The 27,510-nt window shown below is 48.4% G+C and overlaps 1 protein-coding gene across 2 annotated transcripts in view; it reads right to left on the reverse strand.

The window, feature by feature from the left end:
- Positions 1–9,075: 9,075 nt before the first annotated feature.
- Positions 9,076–27,510, reverse strand: part of HTR2C (5-hydroxytryptamine receptor 2C) — a 103,400-nt gene continuing 84,965 nt past the window's right edge. The window contains exons 4-5 of one of the 2 annotated variants that reach the window (XM_054215352.1): positions 27,248–27,448; positions 9,076–12,821 (exon numbers count right to left, since the gene is read on the reverse strand). In XM_054215352.1, the coding sequence (XP_054071327.1) occupies positions 11,989–12,821; positions 27,248–27,448 (1,034 nt within the window). In that variant the 3' untranslated portion in view covers positions 9,076–11,988. The remainder of the gene's footprint in view (positions 12,822–27,247; positions 27,449–27,510) is intronic. The other variant, XM_054215353.1, reaches the window with a different exon arrangement.

Here is a 27,510-nt window from a genome sequence, read left to right on the forward strand (position 1 = left end):
TTTTTACCATCTTAGCCCCACATGTCTGGTGAGGCATGTCTTTGCCAAACGTACAAAGAGAACTCCTTTGCGCACCCTGGAGTTTAGGGTCTTTTTTTTTGTCTTTGACTGATTAAGACTTGGAGCCATTTGTTGAAGAATAAAAAGAAACCTTTCCTACAGAGTTTTTTTCCCTAGAGAATGTCAATACTTGTCAAACATATGAAAGCACGATCCTGTGCATGCTGCAGGGAAATGCAAAATCAATTTGTGTCTGTCATATTCTAACTGCTTTTGGGAAGCAGCAAAACAGGGAAGGCGAACGCCAAGGTCACCACAGTCTCTTAACTCACAAAATCACCCTCCTTCTCTCGCTGAGGTCTATTTTTGAGCCGCCAACAAGAGAACAAATTGAAAACAAGTTTACCTTCTATTTTCTCATTATCCACCCTCATGTTTTTTTCATTTATCTGACTGGCCTCTGAATACAAGATTTTGAGGTGTTTCAACCACTATAACGTGCCAATGGCTGAAAGACATAAAGAAAGGCTGGTATCTCTCAGGGGCTCTTTGCTCCTCTTGCACTTGAGGAATCGAAAAGGTAGAAGTTGTATCTCACTGCCTGAGGCAATCCCTGCGGAAGTTTTCCATCTCGTACATGCGCTAGAAGCTCCATGGCCACTGGGTGTCAGCATCTGTGCTTGGACGCAGAGGAGGAGGAAAGCAGGTGCAGCATCACTTCTGCCCGAATTCAGTATTTAGCGCATGAAAATTAAATAGAGGGGACAATGGCTCTCACTGTAAGACAGATGAGTTTTGTTCCTTTTGTACTGCTAAGCGGAGAAGCGTCACACCTTCATGCCATCACTCAGGGCCGGGCTGACTGATGGGTACCATCACCCCTCGTGGCTCGTGGCATCCTGACCGTGGGCCAAGTGCTGCCGCACTGACCAGAGCCACGTCTCCCATGGTGCGTGCCAGCCAAAACCAGCCCCTGCCCCTGCCCTCCCTCCCACGCTCCTGCCACTGAGAACCCACAAAAATACTCCTTCAGCTCGGCCGTTTTATGTCCCGGCTTCACTCTGCCATGAGCTCCCGCAATCCCCAAGCCACCATGGGTCTCAGCACCCATCCCGGAGCCTCCGCAGGCCTCAGCACCCATCCCCAAGCCACTGCAGCTCTAGGGAATACCTAGATCTTGAAAGGACATAAAGTGTCAGAGCCCTTCTGGCTTCAGCTTCCAGCTGCCGAGGCTTTGGGAGTACAGTCACTAATGATATAATCTAAAATCTAAAGAGCTTCATGAGCCACGGCAGGTTTGCAGCTCACCATGCGGCAGGGTACATCTGAGATCGCTGTCGAGCTCTTTATGTCTATGTAGAAGCTGAATTTTCTCAGGGGGGGTCTGTGGTTCTCATAGCTTCAAGGCAAACAAGTACAGCTGATGCATGTGCTTAACAAAACAATTTGAGGCAACATATTGTGGCTGAGCTCTCTGAACAGCTGAAACGGCTCTGCAAACCGTCTGTGTCAGGATCCTCATCCCAGAGAGCAGTGAGATAAAACAAGCAGCTGAGAAATGACGGCCACCACAAGGCTCGCACCAAAACCGAGTATGTGCCTCCCTGCCACGCTGGGCTGATGGCCTCCTATGCCAGATCCCTGTCCAGACGTACCACGGGACTGCTCTGCGCAGGAAATAAAATGCCATTTCAGCAAGCGTCACGCCACCAGACGCATTTCGAAAAAAAAGAAAACTAATTTAAAAATCATAGAACGGTTTAGGTTGGAAAAGACCTTTAAGACCATCAAGTCCAACCATTAACCCAGCACTGCCAAGTCCACCACTAACCCTCAGCACCACGTCTACACATCTTTTAAATACCTCCAGGGGTGGTGATTCCACCACTTCCCTGGGCAGCCTGTTCCTTTTGGTGATGAAATTCTTCCTAACATCCAATCTAAACCTTCCCTGGTGCAATTTGAGGCTGTTTCCTCTTGTCCTAACATCCTAAACATGGCCTTGACATTTCCTTTTCTGATGGCTCTGCCCTGGAAACAACCTCCGTGTTTAAGCAGGTCCCACTCCACCCAGAGCTGAGCGCAGGCGCATCCTTAAGCACGGTGGTGCGAGAGGCGTGGTGGCAGCCCCGCTGCGGTCCCCGCCAATGCCCGCACCCATCTCCGGCAGCACGGGGAGCCTGCGCGGCACCTCTGCTCTCTCTGGGACACTCAATTAGGCTGCACTGCCCTGGCTTTGCTGGAAGGCGTGAAAGGTCACCCCCAAGTGCCTGAAGCTGCAGTGGGGGGATTTGAGCCATTGGTCATCGGTGATTATCTGTAAGCTATGTTTTTTCTTTCTGTGCCTGGGAAGCTGTGAATGGAGGTGGTAAAGGCATGTCACACCTTTGGTGTGCTTGGAGGTCCCACCTCACCAAAGCACCAGGGTCTTGCAGGAGTCATTTTCATTTAGGAAAAAACCCCCAAGTAATAAACATCAGGGTTTTTTTTTACAAACCAGAGACCACGTTCTTTTAATAGAATTTACTTTTATACATATCTTTATGATTTAAAAACAAATGAAGGGTAGCAGAATGTTCTTCACTGGAATTCATGCAGTGGTGGTGAAAACATGCATACCAAACAGAAACATGATGTTCTTGGGAGAGAAAGCTCTAGATTTCAAGGCTAAAAGCCATAAACACATCAGTCCTTTACCACCCAGGAACAGGGTCAGGCTCAGAGTACTGAAGAGCTACCTCTCTGCCCACATTTGGAAAGAAAGGTTGCACTGGAACTTATGCTAGATAAACTCCCCCTCTACTCTGCTCTCATGAGACCCACCTGGAGTACTGTGTCCAGCTCTGGAGCCCTCAGCACAAGAAGGACATGGACCTGTTGGAGCGGGGCCAGAGGAGGCCACGAAGGGGATCCGAGGGCTGGAGCCCCTCTGCTGTGAGGACAGGCTGAGAGAGTTGGGGGGGTTCAGCCTGGAGAAGAGAAGGCTCCAGGGAGACCTTCCAGCCCCTTCCAGTCCCTGAAGGGGGCCTACAGGAAGGATGGGGAGGGGCTGTTGGGAAGGGCATGTAGCGATAGGACAAGGGGCAGTGGTTTTAAACTAGAGCAGGGCAGGTTTAGATGAGACATTAGGAAGAAGTTCTTTACATTGAAGGTGGTGAGACACTGGAAGAGGTTGCCCCGAGAGGTGGTGGAGGCCCCATCCCTGGAGACATTCAAGGCCAGGCTGGATGAGGCTCTGAGCAACCTGATCTAGTTGAAGATGTCCCTGCTCCCTGCAGGGGGGTTGGACTAGATGGCCTTTAGAGGTCCCTTCCAACCCAACATATTCTGTGATTCTATGAAACTGAAGATGCCAAGTGCCCCGTGTGAATGTGTGCCGCTGTAAGTGTCCAACCGTCCCCAGCTCCGTCCTCCTTTGGCTCTGCTGTCGATCCACCTGCGTACCAAGTGCTGTCGCAGTCCAGAGCAAGCCTTTTCTGCCAGCCTGATTGTGCAAAACCTCATCTCCACAAGGACTGCAGCCTCACTGCCCTTGGACACGTCGAGCTCCCCTCCCCGAGCTCCCCTTCCCAAGCGCCCCTCCCTGCACACAAGTGCAACCTCAGTAACAGCGAACAGATGCAGAGTGTGTTAAGCCATCTGGTGCATACAGCTTTCTCCATGGAAGGGCTGCAGCAAATTCACGCAGGAGAAGAAACCAGAGGCAACAAATGCAGGTTCCCATCCTGCCTCTAGGCACCCGAACACCCTTCGCACCCTCCCAGGGCCTGACCGCGGAGCCAAGGAGCCTGGGAGAGCCACTGTGCCACCGAGAGAGAGCCCAGGAGAGGATAGTCCTTGCCTTTTATCTGAAGATGTTCCAGCTCTTAACTCTTGAACTGGAAGTATGTCCCAACCTTTGGGACTCTCAAATTGGTCTTGGCTGGTAGCTGCCCAGAAATTTGTGCCCATGCTGCCAATTTACTTAGAAACACCCACCCTGAGAAAACAATAACCTTGCCGCCTGCCAGGTTCAGCTGAGTCCACTTTTAACAAAAGAGAGCTTAAATGCCAACAACACAATTTATTTTACTGAAGCAAAAAGCATGAAGTTCCCGGCTGCACAGTTGGAAATGCAGCAACAAAGAAAAGCATTAAAAAAGTCAGACAGGGCAAGCACAAAGCAGTCTCTCAGCCCTTAAAGCTGCTCTCCAGCATTTTCTCAGTTACACCAGCTAATGGCAGCCCCACAGGACATTACCTCAACGCCGTGGCTCTCCAGAGCAGACTGCGACTGGCTCCAATAATACTCAATATCCATGAAAATGCTGTTGTGGCTAAATAAAACTTACTTAAGTGAGTGTGTGCTGTAAGGGCTAGACAAGCTTGTTGATTCTGGATGCTTCTGAGAATGCAAATGAAATATTACTTTATACAATTTGGGGCTGGCTGAGGGCTGGGAACACGCGGCCATCATGATCCCTTGACTTCATGTCCTACTTGTGAGAGATGCACTGACTTGGCAGGGCCTCACCTCCCTTCCTCCAAAATTGTGGCATTTTTCATGGCTTTGCTAGGACTTGGAAGGACCGTAGCATACAAATAGCGTTCTTGCTTCAAGATGTTTGTTCCTCCCACACCCTGGGCCGTGCCGGCGAGGTGGGAAGTGCCGCTGCGCAGACGGCTGGCCCTGGCACGGGGCAGGGGCTGAGCACGGCCCTCTCGCTGCACCCCTGTGGCACACGCTCCTGGGGAACGCGAGAGCTGAGCCCTCAACAGGCTTTTCGGTTGGTGGTATTGCTGCCTCACCAGAAAGTGCCATTCCAGACCTGGAATACTCCACTTGTTAGAAACCTGCTTCTAATTCCTAGTTTATTTCTAGCCCTTTTTGTATGCCAATGTTCTCCTCTAGCCCAAATGGCTCCTCTCCCTCCTCAGTCAGAACAAGCACTCCCTGATGTCCTGATGGAGAGCTTTCTTCACCCATCTTTGGGTGCTAGGAGGAACAAGCCAAGCTTTCTACTCGCTTCTCATTCTCTTTATAGAATCATAGAATCATAGAATCACAGAATGGTTCGGGTTGGAAGGGACCTTAAAGATCATCTAGTTCCATCCCCCTGCCCTGGGCAGGGACACCTCCCACCAGACCAGGTTGCTCCAAGCCCCATCCAGCCTGGCCTTGAACACCTCCAGGGATGGGGCAGCCACAGCTTCTCTGGGCAACCTGGCCCAGGGGCTCACCACCCTCACAGCAAAGAATTTCCTCCTGATATCTAATGTAAATCTCCCCTCTTCCAGTTTGTGGCCATTACCCCGTGTCCTATCATTGCACTCCCTGATCCAGAGTCCCTCCCCATCCTTCCTGCAGGCCCCCTTGAGGGACTGGAAGGGGCTGGAAGGCCTCCCCGGAGCCTTCTCTTCTCCAGGCTGAACCCCCCCAACTCTCTCAGCCTGTCCTCACAGCAGAGGGGCTCCAGCCCTCGGATCATCTTCGTGGCCTCCCCTGGCCCCGCTCCAACAGGTCCATGTCCTTCTTGTGCTGAGGGCTCCAGAGCTGAGCTCCTGCCTGGACTTGTGTCCCCCACACCGTGCCTGTTACCGGGGCTGCTGCTCAGGCCCAACGCAATGTCCCATCTATTTTTTAAAGCAGAAGTGCCAACTAACTACAGCGCAAGAGGCAACCAATCACATTCATTTACCCTTGAGGAGTAAAGGCCTGGCTAAGGAAAACCACCGTTTGTTCACCATGGTTTGCTGCATCACCGGCTTTGTTGCAAGAACGCATCCCACCACTTTGCTAAATGCCACGGTAGGACAGCCTGGCAAAGGGTGCAGGCCGTTTTCTCTTCAGCAACACCTGGGAAAGGTGCAAGATGGACCGAACGCTCCTGCGAGGTTCAGCCCACTTGTGTGCCAGCCTTGTGGCTGCACTGCAAAAAGAAGGGGGAGTGCTTAGCTGAGGGGGCTAAACGTTGCTGTGGCTCAGGCGTGAGTCACTGTGACCTGTGGATCCTCTCTGAAGACACTCTGGGACACGAACTGTTGGTGCCTACAGGGGAGGAGCCCTCAGCATGGCTGCGAGCTCTGCTGGGCATTTGCATTTACCTGTTGCTTTGAGCAGCATCATCATCTTTGGGAAGCGTGGGCTCCGCAGGAGCGGCACCGAAGTCTTACTCCCCAAAAAGTCGCGGAAGAGCTGTTACAGCCTTCAGCCAGGGAAAAGGACCCTGGTTAAAATCTTCAGTGGCATTGATGAGCACCCATCGCCAGCACCCGCCTGTTCCTCTGCAGGAGGGGACACGAACATCAGCAGCACGCACAAACGTAAAACCGCTCACAATTTTAACAAAAGCAACCAGGCAGCAGTCAAACAGGGACAGCCTACAGATCATTTTTAGTGTATCGGCAATTTAAGTAACTCAAAATGCCACAATTAGATCCTATTAAAAGCATACATTGGATAATCAGGCTGTATTTTAATTAAACATTAATTTATCCAATTTGTTGAACTAATTACGATTCAAGCCCAGGGAAGTTCAGCGGAGTGTATTTAGCATGCCCCTGTGTGATGCCACATGATTCGTTTCCCACGTCCCCTCACACCTGAGTGTTGGTAGCCCACTGGAGCAACAGAGCAGCCGCCGATGGCCCAGGAAACTGCTGGGGGAAACTGCCAGACGCCCTCCCCATGTACCGACACGTCCCCCTGCCGCCAGCAGAATCCCGGATTTAGGACAGTTTTAAGCAAAATTTTTCAGTGCATAGCTCATACTGTTGACTCTTCGTTAAACATCTTCCGCTGTGGTACCTTAATTGGCAAGCGTGCCTTGCTGCATTGATTGTCTGTCTCATATAGGTCTAAAATCACTCACCTGAAGACTCTCCATCTCCGTGTCGTTATGGGATGGCAGCCTCCCTGCGCAGCCGAGAGGGAATGATGCATCACTTCTTAGACATTTTGTCGACTTCTGACAGCTTCAGAGCACAAGTTTCAGCGTGGACAAAAGCAAACAAGTAAAAGACCTGAGACTTAAAGAAAAATGAGGGTGAGGCAGAAGAGTCAATAAGAACTCCATAGTTAAAAATGAAAAAAATAAAAGCATTTTTTGGTACATGCACCCCCACCATGACATTGTCGCTAGAACAGCCCACATTTCACGGTGACACCTACAGCCGTATTTGATCTCTCCATCACAGGTTTCCTCCCCAGCTGTTCAGCTATTCCCATTTTTTCAAGGGAAGCAAGACTGAAGCATGTTGACACCTCCTCTTGCTCTCTGGGGGCTCTGGGATGCGTGTGCTCGTGTGTACACACATCTGTCCATCTCTGTTCTTGTGCTGCACCACCTTGGTGGTCTTTGTACCTTTTTTCCCAGGAAAAAACTTCCGATGCTTTTTCCGCCCCAGTCTGAAATGGGAGACAAAGGCAAGCAGTTCTTGGCTTGGCAGGGAGCTACCCTAATGATACCGTGACCCAGGGAGGAAACCCATCCAAGAGACATCTGCATCTTTATCACATGACGGACGCTGCTTTTGGAATGCCAGATCAGCATAATTTGTCTGCAAGAATACAGACACCCTTCGTTAGCTCAAAGCTTATTTCAGAAAAGCTGCTTGGGGTTTGCTTGCTTTCTTTAAAAAAAATCTGTTTTTCCTTTGGGATTTGGGTCTCCATATGCAGGGCCCTCGTGGCTCCAGCACATCAGATGACTGCAGTCAGCCTCCTGACTTGGAAGGGAAGAGCACCGGCCGGGCTCCATGTCGGTAGTGCTGCCCAGAAGAAAGGCACTGATGGTTGACATGGGTGTCTCTACAGAGGAAAAGGCACTGACCACACTGCTCTGGCTGCCTACTCACACCTCGCCGGACATGAGCATCTTTAAATTATCACTCAGGTGAAAACTCTTGCTGACTCACAAGTCATTAAGACAAGGAGAGCCATGCTGAGGTGGGATGCCTTGAGGCTCCTCAGCATTGGCTTTGGACCGTATCGCCTCCCAAATGCCTCTGGGTAGCTGCTCTTATCTTCAGCGAGCACAGGACTGAAGGAGCAGGCTCTTGTCCTCAAAGGACGGCCTTTGAGGCTCCCAGAGGTCACCACGGCTGACTCCATGGACGCTACACCCCAGACTTGGCTGTGCGGGGCAACGTGTCACAGATGTAGCTGAGCCAGCTCAGGTCTGGAAGCCAGGTTGCTCAGCCATAAGGCTTTATGCCTGAGCAAACGTGGCCAGCCTTGCTTCTGGCCTCTGGTGGGGAAGGCCGCAAGCCCCTACAGCTGAGGAAGGTGCTAGTTCAGGGGCTGACCCCATGAGTGGACTCCCCAAAGCACAGGGAGTGGTCGAACGAGGTGGTCTGTTTGCTGGGTTGGAGCCTCCTCGTGCACGCTCAGCCTCGCAGGCAGCCTGCCATCTCCGTCTGCTTCGGGAAACAAAGCAACCAACACATTTCAGCCTACAGCACTGTTTCCAAGGAACCGTTTTCACTTGTTGGGTCCAAACTCAAACCAAAACGCCGCCACGCACACTATTCGTAAGACAGAACCATACCTGAGCCGAGGCTTGAGGACTCACACAAAACCTGCAGCGAATACTCCCGGCAGCAGCCCCAGGGCAGGGCTTCTGGAGGCACCGCCACGGCTAATGACTGCAGCTCAGGAGAAGCAAAGCCGCTGTGGGGACAACCTTAACTTTGGTTAAGCTGCAGAGAACTAAATCCATGCTTCCAATGGAGGTAATTTAAAAAAAAAATGTCATTTTTCACCATTATTCCTGGAGGGAGCAAGGAGAAGAGGGGGAATAGTGTATCACTGCCAGCGTATTTAACAAGTTTTGGGGTTGGAAGGGTTCGGATATTTGTTGACACTAATTCCTGTGATTAAGCAACTGTGGGCCATGCTTCAAGTGTGGGAGTAAAAATGAAAGTTATCTTCATCCTTATCCTCATTTTTTTGTTGTTGTTTTGGTTTTTGGTCAGGACATATTTTTCACTCAGGAAAGATTTTAACTGGGGACAGATGAAAGGAAGAGAGGGCACGTTCCTTTATTTATTTTCTGATAGACCATGAAAAAAAATTAAGAGTGATTAAACCAACAAACTTTCTTTAATAAATTAATAGCAGCATCACAAAACCCTGATGTGAATGACCCAAAGGAAGGTGGGGAAGTGACAGTATTTAACCACTCGCAGAAACGGCCGGGAGAGAGCGCAGGCGCCGTAAGGCAGTCCCCTTGTCTGCTTATCTAAACAAGTGACACACATCAGCGCGGGTCCAGCTGAGTCGCAATGCTCGACGTATTTACAGTTCTGGTGCTGAATTTTTTAAAAACATTTATAAAAATTCTGTAAATTCTCAGTTCAATTCCCATTATTTACACCCAAATAGAGTAGGTTCCCTTTTTGCCCGTACAATAGAACCGGCAAGGGTGAGACTGGAAGGCTCCTATGCGAAGACGATGCCTGTGTGTGGACTTACACCGAGTTGGAGGATGCTGTGGAAAATGGGCTATTCACACATGACCTATTCACACATGTGCGAGAAGCTACTGTAATTCAACTTATTGCTAAATGCTTTCAAAGTCTGTGGCTGGCTTTTCAATATATATATATGTATATATATACGTACACACACATATATATACACACACACATATACATGTTTGAAAAAGATGTGCTACAAATTCACCCAAGGAAGAAAAAAAACAAAAAAAACCAACTTAAAAAGCAATATGATCTGGTTGATTTTTCTGTACTGTTTGAGAGAGTCAAATCTGACTCAGAGCAAAGGGCAGTCGCTGAAGGCACAAGCTTGTGTCTCTGGGCAGTCTTTTTCCTACTGGGTACCAGATCATTTGGAGAGGCGAGTGGATTCCCGAGCATCCGAGCCCATGGTGGTATCAGCGGGCTGGCACATGCTGCATCCCTGCTGCCTTCTGCAAGCAGTAAGCTGCGGTCCGCACAGGGATACCTCACCTGCCTGCATGGAAGTACCATGGATTTATCCCAGGAGGGTGAGGGAGACAGTGGGACCATCAACTTCAACGCTTCAAGCTGGGAGCAGCCCAGCAGCAGATGTAACCCGAGGCTGTGTTTCGGTAGAGGCCTCAGCGAGGGTGTTGCTGTACACAGCAACGCGACAGCACAACGGGTACCCTAAAACACCGGCAGAATTTTCCATTTCTGCTACAAGTTAATTTTGGTGGGAAGAACGCAGCAAGCTCAGAGTACAAGCAGTTCGTGTCAGTGAAATGCAATCTATCCATGCCTGGTGTAAACTTTTCTGTTCTGAGGATTTTCATAGTCAGAGGCTGTCAGCAATGCTAAAACCATCCATGTTAGATGGGCGCTGCGGCATTTGTGTATTAGTTGACGAAGAATGTAAAAACCTTACGGGTGATATCTGGCATTAGACAATACCCTACACAAGGAAAACTGCATGAGAGGCATCAGCCCAGAGGCACAGCGCCAGAAGGACACGATGCCTTAGAGGGTTTGTCTACACAGGAACACGGAGGGAAACTAATTCAAATTATACATGGTGTGAACTAAAAGCAGATTACTTAAACTGCATTAAATCCCAATGTGGATGCTTTCATTCAGATGTAAGTGGCATTAATACGCTATACTATAATTTACTTTGGGAGTGAAAGGGAATAAATCAAATTTAAAAATTAATCCAGATTAATCTTCCGTGTAGACTAGCTCCAGGTCTGCTTCCTTCCTGTCCCTGCTTGTCATCTGCTTTTGAACCACGTCGCCAGCAGATGATTCCGGTCACATTCTCTGTCCCGCTCCGCCCACCCCCGCCCGAGACAGGAGGAAGGAGCAGGGACCCTCGTCTGTGCCCCTCTCCTCAGCATCCCCCGTGGTGGGGGACGCTGCACTGCACGGCCTGACCCCGGCCAGCACCACACGCGCAGCAGCTTCAGCTCTGCACCGAAGCACTGTTTTGTCACCAGCGCTGCAAGGCCCAGGATGCTAAAAAAAATAAAAGCAAACGCTAAACAAGCTAAGGACTAAATAGATGTGAGGACCGAGAAGACAAGAGCTCATACAAAGCCAGAGCGCTCTTCTCCGGGTCAGCCGAAGACCCTGATCATCCAAGCAATCCGTGAAGGCAGTGCCTGATCATCCAAGCAATCCGTGAAGGCACGGCTCGCTCCATCCCAGAGCTGGTGATCACCTGTCAGACCAAAGGAGGGCTTTTTATAAATCTGAGGCACTCCATTTATAGAATGGCTGAAGCAGATAACTGGGGGGAGCTCTGTTTCTCCTGCTTCTTCTCCAAGTGTGCAAGCGATCCCAGCCAGGATCGCAAAAGCACACCAGAACTGCATTCCCCGCCTTCCTTAGGGAAGCTGCAGCCTCCTGGGGAAGGGAAAGAAAGTGGCAGGATTGGAGAGGGAGTCAAAATTGAACAGAGGTCCCTTGAAGTGCAAGATTGCCCCGCTATGGCAGCAAGCCACTACCCGTAACAGGACATGTCTGGCCAGGTGCCTGCACAGCCGCTATGCTTTCGTCATGTCTCCCTGCCAGGTCCCTGTACAGTCTTTACACGGCACAAATAGGGGTGAGGATTTAAAGTATATATTTACTGTCAACTTGAAAAAGAAAGTTATACTGACCAAGTCTAATAGCATGTATTTGATATATAACTATTAACGTGCCATTCTGGACTCCAGCAAATGCCACCTGAGATAAATATTCAGCATTTTTGTTCATGCACTGGAAGAAGAATTCAAACATTTTGTCCATGACATATGCAAAGTAACTAATAGTTCTGATCTAGTATTAACAGTAAATATAGAACCTTAAACTTCACTGCAGTATATTAATATATATGATTTTAAGTACTGGACTGTAAAGACAACTCTTTTTTTTTTTCTTTAAAAAAAAAGAAAGCTTTGTTCAGAATGCAATATTTACATCGTCCTTTGACCAACACTTACATTTTTACACAATATATTTTGGCTACAGATGCACCGTAGCAAAAGGCTCTGTGAGCCACCTTTACACACAGCTCACTCTTTCGCTTACAACATTGCAGCTGTTTATGGAGAGCTCTGAAGTCCCTGGTTGCATTTCAAGGCCCTCCTCAACTTCGTCTAGTTCCATGCTGTTGAGTTCGTTGCCGTTTCGATAACTAGTTAAAGTCAGATCTTTCCCATATAAAGCTGTTGAAGCAACATTCAGACACTGATTCTGCCGCAGCGCCGATTTTTTACTGGGCTTGTATTGGCAACGGATGTAATTGGAAAAAGCCCTGCGGTATGTTTTATTGAAGAGTGTGTATACGAGGGGATTAATCCCAGAGCAAACATACCCCACCCAAACAAAGACATCGAGGAGTTCGATCAAGAGGTCTTTATCGCAGGCTTCCTTGCAAAGGACAGACATGACGTTAGTGATGAAAAATGGGCACCACATGATGAGGAACAAAAAGAAGACGATGCCCAGGACCTTAGAGGCTCTTCGCTCATTGTTGATGGACTGCATAGTTCCTTTCCGAAACAGCACTGCCTCCTTATTAACAGGAGAGTTCAAGTGAGATGCCCCCTCGTGATTGTGAAGCATCGAAATGTTCTCTGTGTTGTTTTCCTTCTTGAGGCAGTTTACGCTGCTCCTCCTCTGCTTGGGCACCTCTCCACACATGAACACCGTTGCCTGTCTCTGCAGCACCTGGACGGTCAGGCAATACGTGATCACCATGATGATGAGAGGGATGAAGAACGCCATGAAGGACCCAATGAGGACGAAGTTCTCGTCGTTGAGGACACAGGTCCCGTTTACGAACACCCTGGAGTCATCCTGCAAACCAATGACCGGAATGGGCATAGATATCCCTAGAAGAACGAGACCAAAAAAGAGACGGTTACCTGGTGCACGGGGCTCCAAAGAGCCAGCAGAGACCATGCAGGTCCTGCACGCATTCAGCCCGCTGACCAAAGCTGTTTGAAAGAGAAGCCACTGCTCCCAGATGGAAGGGAAAACCTCGTCTAACGATACTCCTGGGAGCGCAGATCCCGAGTATGAACAACCTCCACCAGGAAGAACTGCGGCTGACACAGCGAATGCAGCATAACTCCTTTATCAAGTTCTTTTTCTGGCATTAATTGCGATTTGTGTAGAAAAGGCAGTCGTTAGCCTGCTCTGTTCCAGCCAGCCGCTCCACACCTGCCAGTCTTGGGGGGGAGCTTTGAAATCACTGACATAAGGTAGATAGTAGCAAACTTTAAAGAGGAAAATTATCAAAATGCAAAAGAATTATAGCTATGAAGGTTCAGAAGTAAGTTTCTTAAAAGCATTAAAATAATCCTCATAGAAAAATGGCCACTTTTGCCATGCCATCACAGACATGTGGAAAAAAAGCTCCTGGCCTTCTGGGTCCTTATCGACCATCTGGGTGCAAGCAGAGAGCGGTCTCTGCAAGCCCTGCCCGCCCTGGCACTTCATCCGCAGGCAGCGTGAGGGTGAGAAGTCCCACAAAGGCAGTCCCGCTTGAATGCCCGGAGGAGGCAACTACATAGTCAAATGAACAGGCTGCAGCATCTGCCTGCTTCCAATCCCTCTGCCTTGAACACAGGGCTAAAAACGGGGACAGCAGACCACGTGAGAGTAGAAAAGGCGTCACTAAACAGGTAATCAGATTGGCCCGACAGTCTGAAAGCAGAACCCCAGCTACAAACCTTTTGGCTGAAAGGAAGGAAACTTTAAATGATTCAATTATGCTAATAACTAGAGCACCGCTTCCAGCTACTCCTAAGCACTAAGCAGAGTAATAAGCCTCGGGAATCACTGCACTTGCCAAGGCAGTTTCTCTTGTATCCCGATGGCACAGCATTTTCTGTGGGGACAGAAAGAAGACGGAACACAGGACTCATGCCAAAGTACTGGATCTCACCTGAATATTTTTCATGCATACTGAGATCCAAACTTTTTTCCCTTGACCTGTGGAGCTCGGTCCCCCACCAGGACAGACCCGAAACCTTCCAAAGAGATCTGTCTAGGCACAGCCAAAACCAACAAAAGCAACCACATATTTTGGAATACCACAACCTATGCGTACGTGAGAACATGGAAAAGCCGTGGTGGGCCAGATCTAGTTAGACCATCCTGGGTTCACCTATCCCTGTCTCTTGTCTTTGGTGGGTACCAGAATTTTAGGGCCATGGTACAAAACAGGGCAGCTGTCAGCATTACAGCTTAGCAAATTCCGTAGCAAGAAGTTGCATCCACACCTTGTTTTGAAAATAACCTCGGAGAGACCTATCTTCTGTGAGTTCTTGATCTCATTCATAACTCCACAATGCTCAGCGGCATTGAGTTCCACAACCTACCTGTTCATCATGTGAACAAAGTATTTCTTGCTCATTTTAAATTTCCTTTGACTCCCCTCAGTTCCTCTGCTGCGAGAAACAGTGAATAATCACTCTCTGGTCACCTTTTCCACCTTCCCAGTGATTTTACAGACCTTTATCATCCCTACTGTCTGATATCTCTTTTGGAACTGAAGAATGCTATTCTATTTACTCTCTCCTTGTGTCATACTCATTTTATGCCTTTGATTATCTTTCTCCGTTTCTTTTCAAATTCCTCTCTGTCCTTTCTAAGAAAGGAAAAAACCCGCACATCCCAGCAGTCAGAGAGGAGCAAAATGTCTTTTGTTCTCCCCTTCCCACCCCCTGGCTGCCTGGCTGGCTGGGAGCACTCACTCCGCAGATCGTCCGTGGGGCTGGCCAGTCCCTTTCTTAGCTCCTTCGCCCGAGAAATAGCCAATGCCGAGGCCACTGTTGTGTCTGGATTGCTTTTTGGGGGTTGCTGCGAACAGCACAGGTCCTGGACCTAATCCTATGGGACTCGGAGTTTCTGAACAGAAGCATTAGCATGCTAAAAAGATTAACCAGGGCATTTTTCCCATTCCCAGCTAAGTGTTTTCAGGATTCTGCAGAAAACATCTGAAATTTGTCATTACCATAAAACCGTTTACCAGTAATCCAGTGAAAGAATTTCTTCTGAAAAGTAATGATCATAAATGCCTTCTGTGATTATAGCATATGTTTCCTTAGCCCGAGTAATAGTTCCAGGATTCGGTTGTCTTTCCCTCTACATGCTCATGTTTATCAGCTTACCCTTGGCAAGGAGGTTGCCTCCTCTCTGATACGTTAACCCCTGTCACCTTGCCTGTGCCAAATCCCTGTGACCGCAATAACTTTCACCCCATAGAATCACAGAATCCCAGACTGGCAGGGGTTGGAAGGGACCTCTGGAGATGATCCAGTCCAACCTCCTGCCAGAGCAGGGTCACCCACAGCAGGTGGCACAGGAACGCCTCCAGGCGGGTTTGGAATGGAGAGACTCTCCTCTCCAGAGACGGAGACTCCACCACCTCCCTGGGCAGCCTGTGCCAGGGCTCTGCTGCCCTCACAGGAAAGAAGTTCCTCCCCATGTTTAGGTGGAACTTCCCATGGTCAAGTTTGTGCCCGTTACCTCTTGTCCTGTCCCCAGGCACCACTGAAAAGAGCCTGGCCCCATCCTCCTGACACCCACCCTTTCAGTATTTATAAGCGTTGATGAGATCCCCCCTCAGTCGTCTCTTTTCCAGACTGAAGAGACCCAAATCCCTCAGCCTTTCTCCATGAGAGAGGTGTTCCAGTCCCCTCAGCATCTTGGTAGCCCTTTGCTGTCCCCTCTCCAGCAGTTCCCTGTCCTTCTGGAACTGGGGAGCCCAGCACTGGACACAGCACTCCAGATGTGGCCTCCCCAGGGCAGAGCAGAGGGGGAGGATGACCTCCCTCCCCCTGCTGGCCACGCTCTTCTTGATGCCCCCCAGGATGCCATTGGCCTTCTTGGCCACGAGGGCACATTGCTGGCCCATGGGCATCCTGTTGTCCACCAGGACTCCCAGGTCTCTTTCCACAGAGCTGCTCTCCAGCAGGTCACCCCCAACCTGTCCTGGTGCAGGGGTTATTCCTCCCCAGGGGCAGCACCCTACGCTTGCCCTTCTTGAATTTCATAAGGTTTCTCTCCACCCAGCTCTCCATCCTGTCCAGGTCTCTCTGGATGGTGTCACAGCCTTCTGGTGTGTCAGCCACCCCCCGCCCCCCCAGCTTTGTGTCATCAGCAAATGTGCTGAGGGTGCACTCTGTCCCCTCATCCAGGTCACTGATGAATATATTGAAGAGGACTGGGCCCAGTACTGACCCCTGGGGAACACCACTCATCACTGACCTCCAACTAGACTTTGTGCCCCTAATCACTACCCTCTGAGCTCTGTCTTTCAACCAGTTATCTATCCACCTTACTGTCCATTCATCAAGCCCACTTTTCCTAAGCTTCCCTGTGAGGTTGCTGTGGGAGACCGTGTTGAACGCCTTGCTTAAGTCAAGGTAGACCACATCTACCGCCCTCCCCTCATCTATCCATCCAGTCATGCCATCATAGAAGGCTATCAGATTAGTCAGACATGATTTCCCCTTGGTGAATCCATGTTGAGTACTTCTGATAGCTTTCTTTCCCTCCACATGCTTTGAGATGAAGCCCAGAACGAGCTGTTCCATCATCTTTCCAGGGATGGAGGTGAGGCTGACCAGCACGTAGTTCCCCGGCTCCTCCTTCTTGCCTTTTTTGAAGACTGGAGTTACGTTGGCTTTCCTCCAGTCCTCAGGTACCTCGCCTGTTCTCCAGGACCTTTCAAAGATGATGGAGAGCGGCCCAGCAATGACTTCCGCCAGCTCCCTTAGCACTCTCAGGTGCATCCCATCAGGGCCCAGGGACTTGTGAATATCTAATTGATCTAATTGATCCCTCACTCAATCCATCAAGCCATTGACTCTTTATCATTAAAGACACCTTTCTAATGCCTTGTCTCGGTCAAACCGCAGACACTTGGGAAGTGATGAGAGGTGGACAGAGCAGTCGTTACACAAAGAAGAAATCTCAATCAATGGCATTACACTGGGATTACATTTGCATGGATAATTTTATGCTTTAGAGCCCTCTATAACACATGCCCTTTGAAATAAAACTCCAAAATGAATAACAGTTCATTCATGAAGTAGTCATCACTGAATGTAGTGTTATTGCTTTAGCCAAGGGAAGCGAGATGAGGTTTCGGGATATCTTCATGGTCACACACACAAAGTACATTTGGGAAGAATAGCCTAGTTCTGGGATAGGACAAATATACAAATCAAGAGCACTGATGGCAGCCTAAAACACTGCATGAGCATGAGATAACACAGCACTGATGACACGGAATGAGGAGGCAGCTGCTGGAATGGAAAAGTGTCCCTCACCTCTCATAACAAAGTGGGATTTCAAACTGAAAAAGCACAGAAGAGAGAGCGCAACGGGTCTGTCCGCCAATCCAGGAAAATCCTGTCGTTAAGAGCAGTAGGAAGAGAGATGCCCTCGGAGGAGCTGCCACGCACACTCATTCAGCTGCCTGCTAGCCTACAGCACTGCTGAAGGGGCAGCATTGCCCTCATCCCAACTGCTTCCTTCCACCTCGCACTTATAATAGAATCATAGAATGATAACACATTCTTTAATATGAGATTTATCACTGATCCACCCCACAATCCAGCCGTAAAGGGAACTAAGTCTGTTACACAACTTGGGCAAACTTGTGGAGGGTCTCAGACACCCCAGAGGGGCTTCCTTCATGGGGAATTACTGCAAAATTGCTACTGCCACAGTCCCAAACGCACAAATACCTGCTTGCAGACACAGTTCACACCCTGGCCCTGATTTCAATAGGGTTACCCTGATCAGTACGTGCTGTGCTTACCATGTGCCGACTGTGCATTCCCATGGCGCCTGAACACAGGTAAACACGAATGCTGGCCTTGCTTGAGTTCAGCTGTTTGAGCAAGCACGGAGGAGGCATTCAACTCCACTTGACTAAAGCAACCCACAGGACTAACACTGCAGTTGTAACTGTTCATAATTTAAGAACTAAGGTCAGTTGGTCAGAGAAAGCTGACCTCACTACACCAGCGCAAGAGGCTCCGAAGCCTACTGCTGTCTGGCTTTACTGCTGCCCAGCTCTCTGAGCCCCAGTGCAGAGCATTTCATGAGCTTTTGCCTTGCACCTGACACACTCTTTATCCACAAACATCAGGCTGATTTAGTGAGCTGAGGTCTCCAGCCTCAGAGGCATTTTCCAGTTGTGTCAAATAAACCTTTCTAACTAATGTGGCAGTGAATTCCCAAAGGGAGGTGGTGTTGTTCCAAAAACTTGCAAACTTATTGCATATCACACTTTGGTCACCAGAGCAAACTTGGTCCTCTTGCTTGATGTTTGAACAGTGACTACGGCAACCGGTTTTGCCCCACTAAGAAGAAAGAATCAGCCACCACCAGCCAGCAAGCCATGAAGCATTACTCAGGAGTCGGTACTGGGACCAGTGCTGTTTGAAACCTTTGTTGGCGACATTGTCAGTGTGATTGAGTGCACCCTCAGCAAGTTTGACGATGACACCAAGCTGTGTGGCGTGGTTGACATGCTGGAGGGAAGGGATGCCATCCAGAGGGGTCAGACAGGCTTGAGAGGTGGGCTCGTGTGAACCTCATGAAGTTCAACCAGGCCAAGTACGAGGTCCTGCACCTGGGTGGGGGGCAATTCCAAGCACAAATCCAGGATTGAATGCATGGATTGAAAGCAGCCCTGAGGAGAAGGACTTGGGGGTGTTGGTGGATAAGAAGCAGAACGTGAGCCGGCAACATGTGCTGGCAGCCCAGAAACCCCCACATCCTGGGCTGCATCCCCAGCAGTGTGGGCAGCAGGGCGAGGGGGGGATTCTGCCCCTTTGCTCCGCTCTGTGAGACCCCCCTGCAGTGCTGCCTCCAGCGCTGGGGCCTCAGCCCCATCCCTGGAGGTGTTCAAGGCCAGGCTGGACGGGGCTTGGAGCAACCTGGTCTGGTGGGAGGTGTCCCTGCCCAGGGCAGGGGGGTTGGAACTAGATGATCTTCAGGGTCCCTTCCAACTCTAAATCTTCTGTGATTCTATGATTCTATGAACCAGGTCCCTCCTATACAACACCGGGAGCTCTCTGCACCCTTCTGCCAGGCAGCAGCTTGAGCAGAACAACCCTTTTCACCACAGCAGTTCACAAGGGAGTAGATGAGTGTGATGTTTTCTCTTCTCCCCTCCTTTATCTTCTCTCTGACAGAGCAGTGGAAAGCAAGACAGAGAGGGATCCTCCGGATTACAAATCCAGTCACAGTTGTTGTCCTAACTGCTTCTTGTCAGCTTTAAAGATGTTTTTAAGCCAGCAGAACAGTTCACCAAAGGGGGCTGAGATGATGCTGTGGACACAGAGTAACAGATGCTGTTCACAGATTCTTAATTAATAAAATGAAACCCAAATGACTACAAATACGGCTTTGTAAAACATTTACTAGCTTGCTCCAGAGAAAAAAAATATGGTTAAAAGTCCAAATTGACATTCACAGAATTGAGACTTAAATGAAAACCAGTAATGGTTTTGTGTCTAATATCTTGTTTTCTTCTGTGGAAGCCCATGAGACTGATAGAGATTACTGGAAAGATGGAGTCTTTGATGGTTATTTCCACTAAGAAAGGAAGTAATTTCCATTCTTTCTCACAACATTCTTATACAAGAAGACATTTCATTTCCTCCAGGGACAACAACCTCACTAAAGAAAACAGAGGCCTGGGTGTGGGTTCACTCTGTCTTTTCCATCAGTGGGATTCCCAGGGCTGGTCACATTTTGCTGCGGGGAACGCCAAGGGATCACCTCTCCTGGTGTCAGCACTGGATTCAAAGTCCGCTGTGGTCCATGGCCAGGGCTCTTCTGATGCAGGTGGGCTTTGGACCTCGCTACCACCCTCCTGGCATTTACACATGATTTTAAAAAAAAAAAAAAAGCAGAGAGAAAGAGCTGTGTGCCAGTCAAAGCCTATGGCTGCCACAAAAGCAGTCTATGCTGCAAAACCGAGGACACTGCTGTCCATGCTAATCACTGCATATTTAAGCCCATATCTTTAACCTCATATTTATTATTCCACAAAATAAATGTGGGTTACAACTATAAGAGACGTTCACTTGAATGTTAATAGCTTCTGTAACTATGCGTTAACATTAAAATCTCTTCGAGGAAACAGGAACTGACTCCCCTAACCCTCTCACAGAAGGGAAAAGAAAACTAAAACAAATCTCTTTGGTTTCTTAAGAGAAGTGTCTCTCAAATGCCTGCACGTTTCGATAATAACAACTAACAGACAGCAAGAAGTGAATCCCAACAGACAGCACTGTGAAAGAAAAGGCACCGGTTTCAGGAAGCAAAGCTCTTCAGAGGCAAACAGAAGAACGTGGGCTTTTGAAGTGTTCAAATCCACAAAAATTCCATATATTCCCCATATGTCAGCAGACTAATTACTGTGCTAATACAGCAGCAATGCACCTTCAGGGCTGGATTAGGTCTAGTTTTATCTAACTGTTCTAATAAAACAGCAGTGCTGGCCTTATATTGGTTTAAAGCCAAAGATAAAAAGGAGCTGAACTTTGAAGGATCTCCCTGCCCACAACAAGCACAAGTGCAAACAGAGGGATGTAATTACTGACTGTGCCTGAACAAGCTGCCGACCTTTACTTAAACCTTGCGAGAGCACTGAACAACCCGAGCCCAGATGGAAAACCAGCAAACGCCAGTAAAAGACAGAAGAAATAAATTATTTTCCCTCCTGCCTTTCTATTTGGCTAAATGACTTCTCTTGCTCAGCCACGTGTTTCCAAGGGTGCATTTGAACACAGGGGGATGGGGTCCCGCCCCTGCTGGCAGCATGCCTGCTACCAACACTGGCCTTCCCTAAGAAATCACACAGGGATGCCTGAACAGGAGCAGTAACCTCGAACAGGACACACTGGCAGCTCCCTTGCCCCCGGGGACGGATGTGGTGGGATGCTCAATCCATCTTCTGTGCAAAACACTTCACACACCATCATCACCTGCCGCTGTCCCAGGCAAAACATTTCACGGACATCTGGTGACAAAACCAAACCAATCCAGGCGCCCGTGCCTGAAATCCCAAGGCAGTCCCCTTGCGAGGAACTCAGCTTGTTATTGTTAACTGCTGTGGTCTTCTTCAGCCTGATAAATCTTGCTGATGAGCTAGGGACATCAATGTCCCTTTTGGGAATCAAGACTCAAAACTCTCAACAACTCAAACACTCAAGAAAAATAATGTCTTTAGAGAAAGTAACCTTGTAGTCAATTAAAACAAACAGGAAAGAAGAGGCAGATGAAGCCTTAGTGTCATGCACTAGACCATAAAGCCAGGGTTTCTGTCTCACCCACGACCAGAAGATAGGCCTGAAAAAGTTTTATGAGCACAAACATGCTCTACTGCTTCTACAGAGGCAAGTAGTAGCCTGGGTTGTGATGCTAATGCCACCTCTGCGCTCACTTGAGGCTAACAAAAGCCACCAGGATCGCCACCACTGCAGCACCTCTACCTACAGAAATAATCAACTATGACCCTCATGCTCATGAGGGAAGAATTTCAGTCAAACCTACACTGCCAGACATTTAACGTTAAACATAAAAAGGCAGAAATACATGAATAGAAATTTCCCCCAAATCTGGAGAGAAACTAATGCCACCCTCTCTCAGGCTTTACTAACAGGCAACCATCTTTCTCAGCAGTAGTATTACTGTCCTACCAAAGCAGTGCTTGTAGTCAGGAATTTGTACCCTTTTCCAGCAGGTGAAGGGCTCCTGTCTGATTTTCGCTTTGCCGGTGATAGTTAGCTTAACACTGCTTCCTTGTCTCCAAGAGACGGGCCGCAAACAGAACCAGCCTGCTTGGCGGGAAAGGTTTGAGCAAAATCCTGATAACACATTTTGACCTTTCATCTGCTCTTCTCCGTTAGCAGTGGTTTTGCCATTTTTTTTCCATGAAGCTTGTCCAAAGGTTGGTTTAGCTAACCAGGGCCTGAAGGCTGCAAAGAGCCTGATGGGTGCGTGCTCCTCTCCCAGAGTCCGGTCTCTTGGGAGCACCTGCTGCCCAGCACTGAGCAGAGGGTGCTCAAGAGCCAGCACCTCTCATCAGCAAAGCCACCACGGGAACGAACAAACGCCTTGCTGAGAAAGTCACTGATCCCAGAGACACACCAATGGGCAGAAATGCAACCCCAAGCCCTAACCATGCTCTAAACCCGTGACCCGAGGGAGCCTATGTGAATTGCTCCGGTCCCCCTTTACCTCCACCCACAACTTGCTCTTAGCCTGTAAGGAGACTACAATTCGTTTTAATATCGGTGGGGCCACTCCAAGCACATTCCTCAAACTGAGTATCATTTCCCACGAGGATTATCCCCAGTGAGACAGGCTTCACTGGTACCTGGAGGGTCTTTAAGGACATCATTAGGACAGCCTGCACGCGTGGGGCTGCCCTGTCTGCGTGAGGGAGGAACACTCGGGGCAGGAGCAGAAAGCTGTAAGGCGTAAGATCACTTAATCTGAGATGAGTATTTACTGATCCCTGCAGCACACGTCTTTCTTACTTCTATAAATAGATCTCAATAAAACAATGAAGTAGGAGGAAAGTTAAATGGGGATGTAAAATTCCTTTTTAAAGTTGAATGGTTTATTATAGATACAAACCCTGGATATCTACCAGAAATCAAAATGATAATATCATTAGTGAGTTAGAGAGAGAATAAAAAGGAAAAAGTCCAATTTTAACATGACACATGGTATTACCATAATTCAACAGCGCGTTCCCTTTTTTGTCACTTATTCTTCTTTCAAACAAACAAACAAAAGAGGTGAGGTCTGCTTATGGCACCGATACAAAGAGTAGAATGTAAAGGATGGCCTTATCTCAGTCACTTATCAAGTAAATTGAATTTACACTGCTACTAGGGATGTACAACTGTGAGCTGGGAAATTGGTAGCATGTGTAATTTTGACCAAACCTTGAACTTTCTAGGAAGCAGCGGAAAACCCCTTTTGTGCTGGCAGTCACACAGCTGGGCCACGAGGAGCTTCAGAGTTAAAACATTTTGCTTCTTTTCATATCAGAAGCAATGTGCGTGCACCCTTCCACATCGCTGCAGCGCTTTCATTCACATTTCCAAAGTGATGTTTCTTTTATATTAATATTACCCATTATTTTCTCCTGTATTATACGGCGTGCATTTAGAGTTTGACTGGCTCCCCATCGCTCCTGCTGAGAGCTGCGTGGGGATCTCCTCTCTTGGCCAGGGTGGCCCAAGGCCACCTTCCTCGGAGCAGGATATAGGCAGTCCCTGAGATCGTTAAATCATAGAATCACAGAATGTGTTGGGTTGGAAGGGACCTCTAAAGGCCACCTAGTCCAACCCCCCTGCAGGGAGCAGGGACATCTTCAACTAGATCAGGTTGCTCAGAGCCTCATCCAGCCTGGCCTTGGATGTCTCCAGGGATGGGGCCTCCACCACCTCTCTGTGTCCACGTGTTACTAGTGAAAACCTTTGCACTTGCAACTGTGCAAAGCTGAAGTCTTGCAACACCACCGGGATTCCACCAGCAAGCTCACTTTTATAATTTATTTTAATTTGCAATTGTGTGGATGTTTCTGTTGCCTACATTTCTATTTCCAGCCTCAGCACAGTGCTACGTATCACAGAAATTCACAGCGCTCCACAGCACCCTCTTTATCTCCCACTGAACGCAAGAAGTCTTGCCTAGATTACTTTTGCTAAAACACAGGACAACTGGCTGGGATGCACATTAATCTGGAAGAAAGAGGGCTATGGAAAAGGCTCACTCATAAAGCAACTCCTGTCAACAGACAGGAGGACTCGGTTCTGTCCCCCTGCTTAAAAACCTAATCATAGGTCTAGGCTTGTGCAACCTGCCAAATTCATAGCTCAATGAGCAAAGAACCTCTATTATACATTTCGTTGTCAGCATTAACATTTCAGGCAAATGGAATGCAAAAGCTACTAAATTAAGATAAATTACATGCTTTTTACTTCCTATTTTAAATTCTGATTCAGAAACTGAATTCAGGATTCTTTGCATGGGATGCATTTAAAAGTTTCTTCAGTCCCCCTGAAGCAGGATTTAGGAAATGCAAACTGACCAGCCTATGCTTAAGTGCTGCTTTGAGTTCGATACTTAATCATGTACAGAAACGCACAAGTTCTTTTGTGATTCTTCATGCTGAAGAGAGTGAATTTACTTGACCTATTTCATCCTCTTGAAAATTGCCTGGGATTTCCTCAGGCCTTTCCAAGTGACAAGCACGTAAGAGCTGAAGACACTTCGGGTGAGTCCTTCTCTTTCAGTCCATGTTCAGTTTATTCCTGTGTCTGTTCTAAATTAATTTACGAAGTAAAAATAGTTACGCTAAAATAAGCTAGATACACACCAAGAGTACTTTTCTTTTTCCATTTAATGCAACCTTCTGGAGAAAGCCCGAGTAAATGGGTAAGCCTGATTGCATGCACTGAGAAGGGTGGAAACCCAACCGCGTTTCAGTGCCCTGAACAGACTGTCTGGGCTGCATCGATTCTGCCTGTATCTTCAAAAAAGGGGATGCAAGCAAAGACTCCCCTGGGCCCCTCCATCAAAGAGAACGGACAGAACATGAAGAAAGCCCAGAGATGCTGTACACCCTCTCAGCGATGATGCCAGCAGAGGAAGGCACGTGGGTACAGCTGTCACACATCCCCAGCCTGGGGAGGGGAGCAATGCCCGAGGCTGGCCCCCAAAGCATCGTGCACTGCCAACATCCCACCAAGCAGCTGCTCACAGCTTCTTCCGAAAGACTTTTGGATGCTGGGGAATAAATGCAGCACCCATCGCCTTACTGAGGGCTGACGAGCAAAGTGCCTGTGAAAGAAAAGTGCCGTTCCACCTCCTTTCCAAGCTATTTCTTTTAATGTTCATTATTTCACCTGTTTCACATCCTATTATAAATGCAGACTTGCTAGACATCATGCGAGAAAGCTGGGCAGGGGTGTTTGCACTCTACAGCAGCACAAAGTCACCTTGCCTATCCTGGCTGAGGTACTTTAGTTCATGGTGGACAACAGAGCCCATAATGTTCCATTTTCATTGTCCTGAGCCCATTCCCCACCCAGTAACTCCAGGAAGAGGTAGTTCTATGGCTGGCTGTACATCTATTTGGTCATGCCCCAGCTTTGCTTACGAGTCTGCTTACTCAGTGAACCATGCATGAAGGACCCATTGCCTTACTTTATTCCTTGGACCCATAATCCAAACCACAACGTAGCCCTCAAGGCGCTTGTGCAGGCAGCCGCATCCAGCACTAGCCAAAATTTCTAAGGATATCAAAGAATCACAAAATCCCAGACTGGCAGGGGTTGGAAGGGACCTCTGGAGATGATCCAGTTCCACCCCCTGCTAGAGCAGGGTCACCCACAGCAGGTGGCACAGGAACGCCTCCAGGCGGGTTTGGAATGTCTCCAGAGACAGAGACTCCACCACCTCTCTGGGCAGCCTGTGCCAGGGCTCTGCCACCCTCACAGGAAAGAAGGTCCTCCTCATGTTGAGGTGGAACTTCCCATGGTCAAGTTTGTGCACGTTACCCCTTGTCCTGTCACTGGGCACCACTGAAAAGAGCCTGGCCCCATCCTCCTGACACCCACCCTTTCAGTATTTATAAGCGTTGATAAGATCCCCCCTCAGTCGTCTTTTTTCCAGACTGAAGAGACCCAAATCCCTCAGCCTTTCTCCGTGAGAGAGGTGTTCCAGTCCCCTCAGCATCTTGGTAGCCCTTTGCTGTCCCCTCTCCAGCAGTCCCCTGTCCTTCTGGAACCAGGGAGCCCAGAACTGGACACAGTAAATGTCTGCAACGTGTAAGGCAGCACAGGCAAAAATCTTCAAGTTAGCTCCAGACAGTCTTACAGCCCAGGTTTTGCGATGCGCGGCTCAGTGCTGGGAGCAGCTTCACCCGGCTGCTCCCACTGCCCCGCGTCGCAGCACAGGCGCAGGTTCTGTGCCGCCCCACAACCACCCTGCGCATGGAGCCCAAGCGTCCTGCACGCGGCTGCTTATGCACTGAATTCAACAGCTTTCCCTCCTATACCAAATAGGCAGCACAGTTTAAAATAATAATTAAAACCCACCCCACCTTTAAATGAATTGATTAAACCCAATCCAATTTCACTGTGGATTGTACTACCTAGAGGAACTGTAGCAGGCTCGTCGGACATGAAAATTTGTTTTTAACAGATATTCTTGTTATATTCATGAGGAGAGAAAGTACATTTCCCTTATTTTTATTTTTTTTTTGCTTTTTTACATAGGCTTTTTCCATCGCAAGCTTCTTTAAAAGTGGCCCCTGCAGCACCCGGACATCTGGAATCATATTCCACTTTTCAAGCAGGCAAAAACCGAACGAAGTTCAAGCACCTGAAAGATGCTTTTCCTTGCAGTACAGCGCTGAAAGTGACAACCGCTTTATAAAAGAAAAATTAAACATGAAATCTTTTAAGACTGTATTTTATCCCAGCAAAAAAGTCAATACGGCAAAGGAAGTGGCCACGCAATTCTTCTGACCCTGGCCCAAACGTCCCTTTTATAAAGCACATTGAAAGAATTCCCCCCAAAATATTTTCCTTCACATAATTCCTGGTATTACAGAGTCATCTTGCTATGCTTTTTCCTTTTCTTCCTTATTTTACTGCTGCTTTATTTACTGCTTTTTATCACAGTGATACCGAAGTGTCTGCTGTTGTGCCTGCTCCTCGTTTACTGTGACTCCAAACTCGGTCGCTCAGGACCAGCAGCAGCCCAAGTGTGGCAGATACACGACACCGGCCGTAACGCTGCGCAGGAACAATAAACACCCGGCTGTTAGCCTGCCTTCAGCTCTGCGCGGCTTCTCTTCACCCGCTACCGGAATTGGAGGGAGTTTAACTGCAGCAACTGCAGCGTCGACACGTCAGCTCTACTGCCTGGGTTTTGCTCCCGCAGCCTTTGCTAATGCTGTTTTCTGCTTTGTTTAACACGGCAGTTTTATAGTACCATTTGTCTGTGTTACCATCGATACGTACGCAGCAGCAATGCTTCAGCATCGGAAGCGGTGGTATTCCGAAAAATGACGGCTTATTTTGGTCGCTGACCAACCGCAACGAAAGACTTCTGTTTCCCAGTAATCATTTATTATACTCAGGCATGCAGGCCAGGGAAATTAATTTGAGTATCCTCTTAGAAAATCCTAAATGAAAATTGGAGTAACACTATTATTCATTAAGACACAGTTAAGATCGTGAGCCGCATTGCTTACCTATGGATATGGTCCAAACTGCAGCAATTTTCATAATAGCCTTGGTGCGGGAATTGAAGCGGCTGTGCTCAATGGGATTGCGTATTGCTACATACCGATCAAGAGAGATGGCACAGAGATGCATAATAGATGCAGTTGAAAAGAGCACATCTAGGGAAATCCATATAGGGCACAACTGTTTAGGCAAAGGCCAAGCATAATCTGAAACATAGAGAGAAAAGAAATGAAAGGAAAAAAGAAAAGGAAATAATCTGGGAAGCTAG

This window comes from Rissa tridactyla, chromosome 9 (genome assembly GCF_028500815.1).
Source record: "Rissa tridactyla isolate bRisTri1 chromosome 9, bRisTri1.patW.cur.20221130, whole genome shotgun sequence".
In the NCBI taxonomy this organism is placed as follows: domain Eukaryota; kingdom Metazoa; phylum Chordata; class Aves; order Charadriiformes; family Laridae; genus Rissa; species Rissa tridactyla.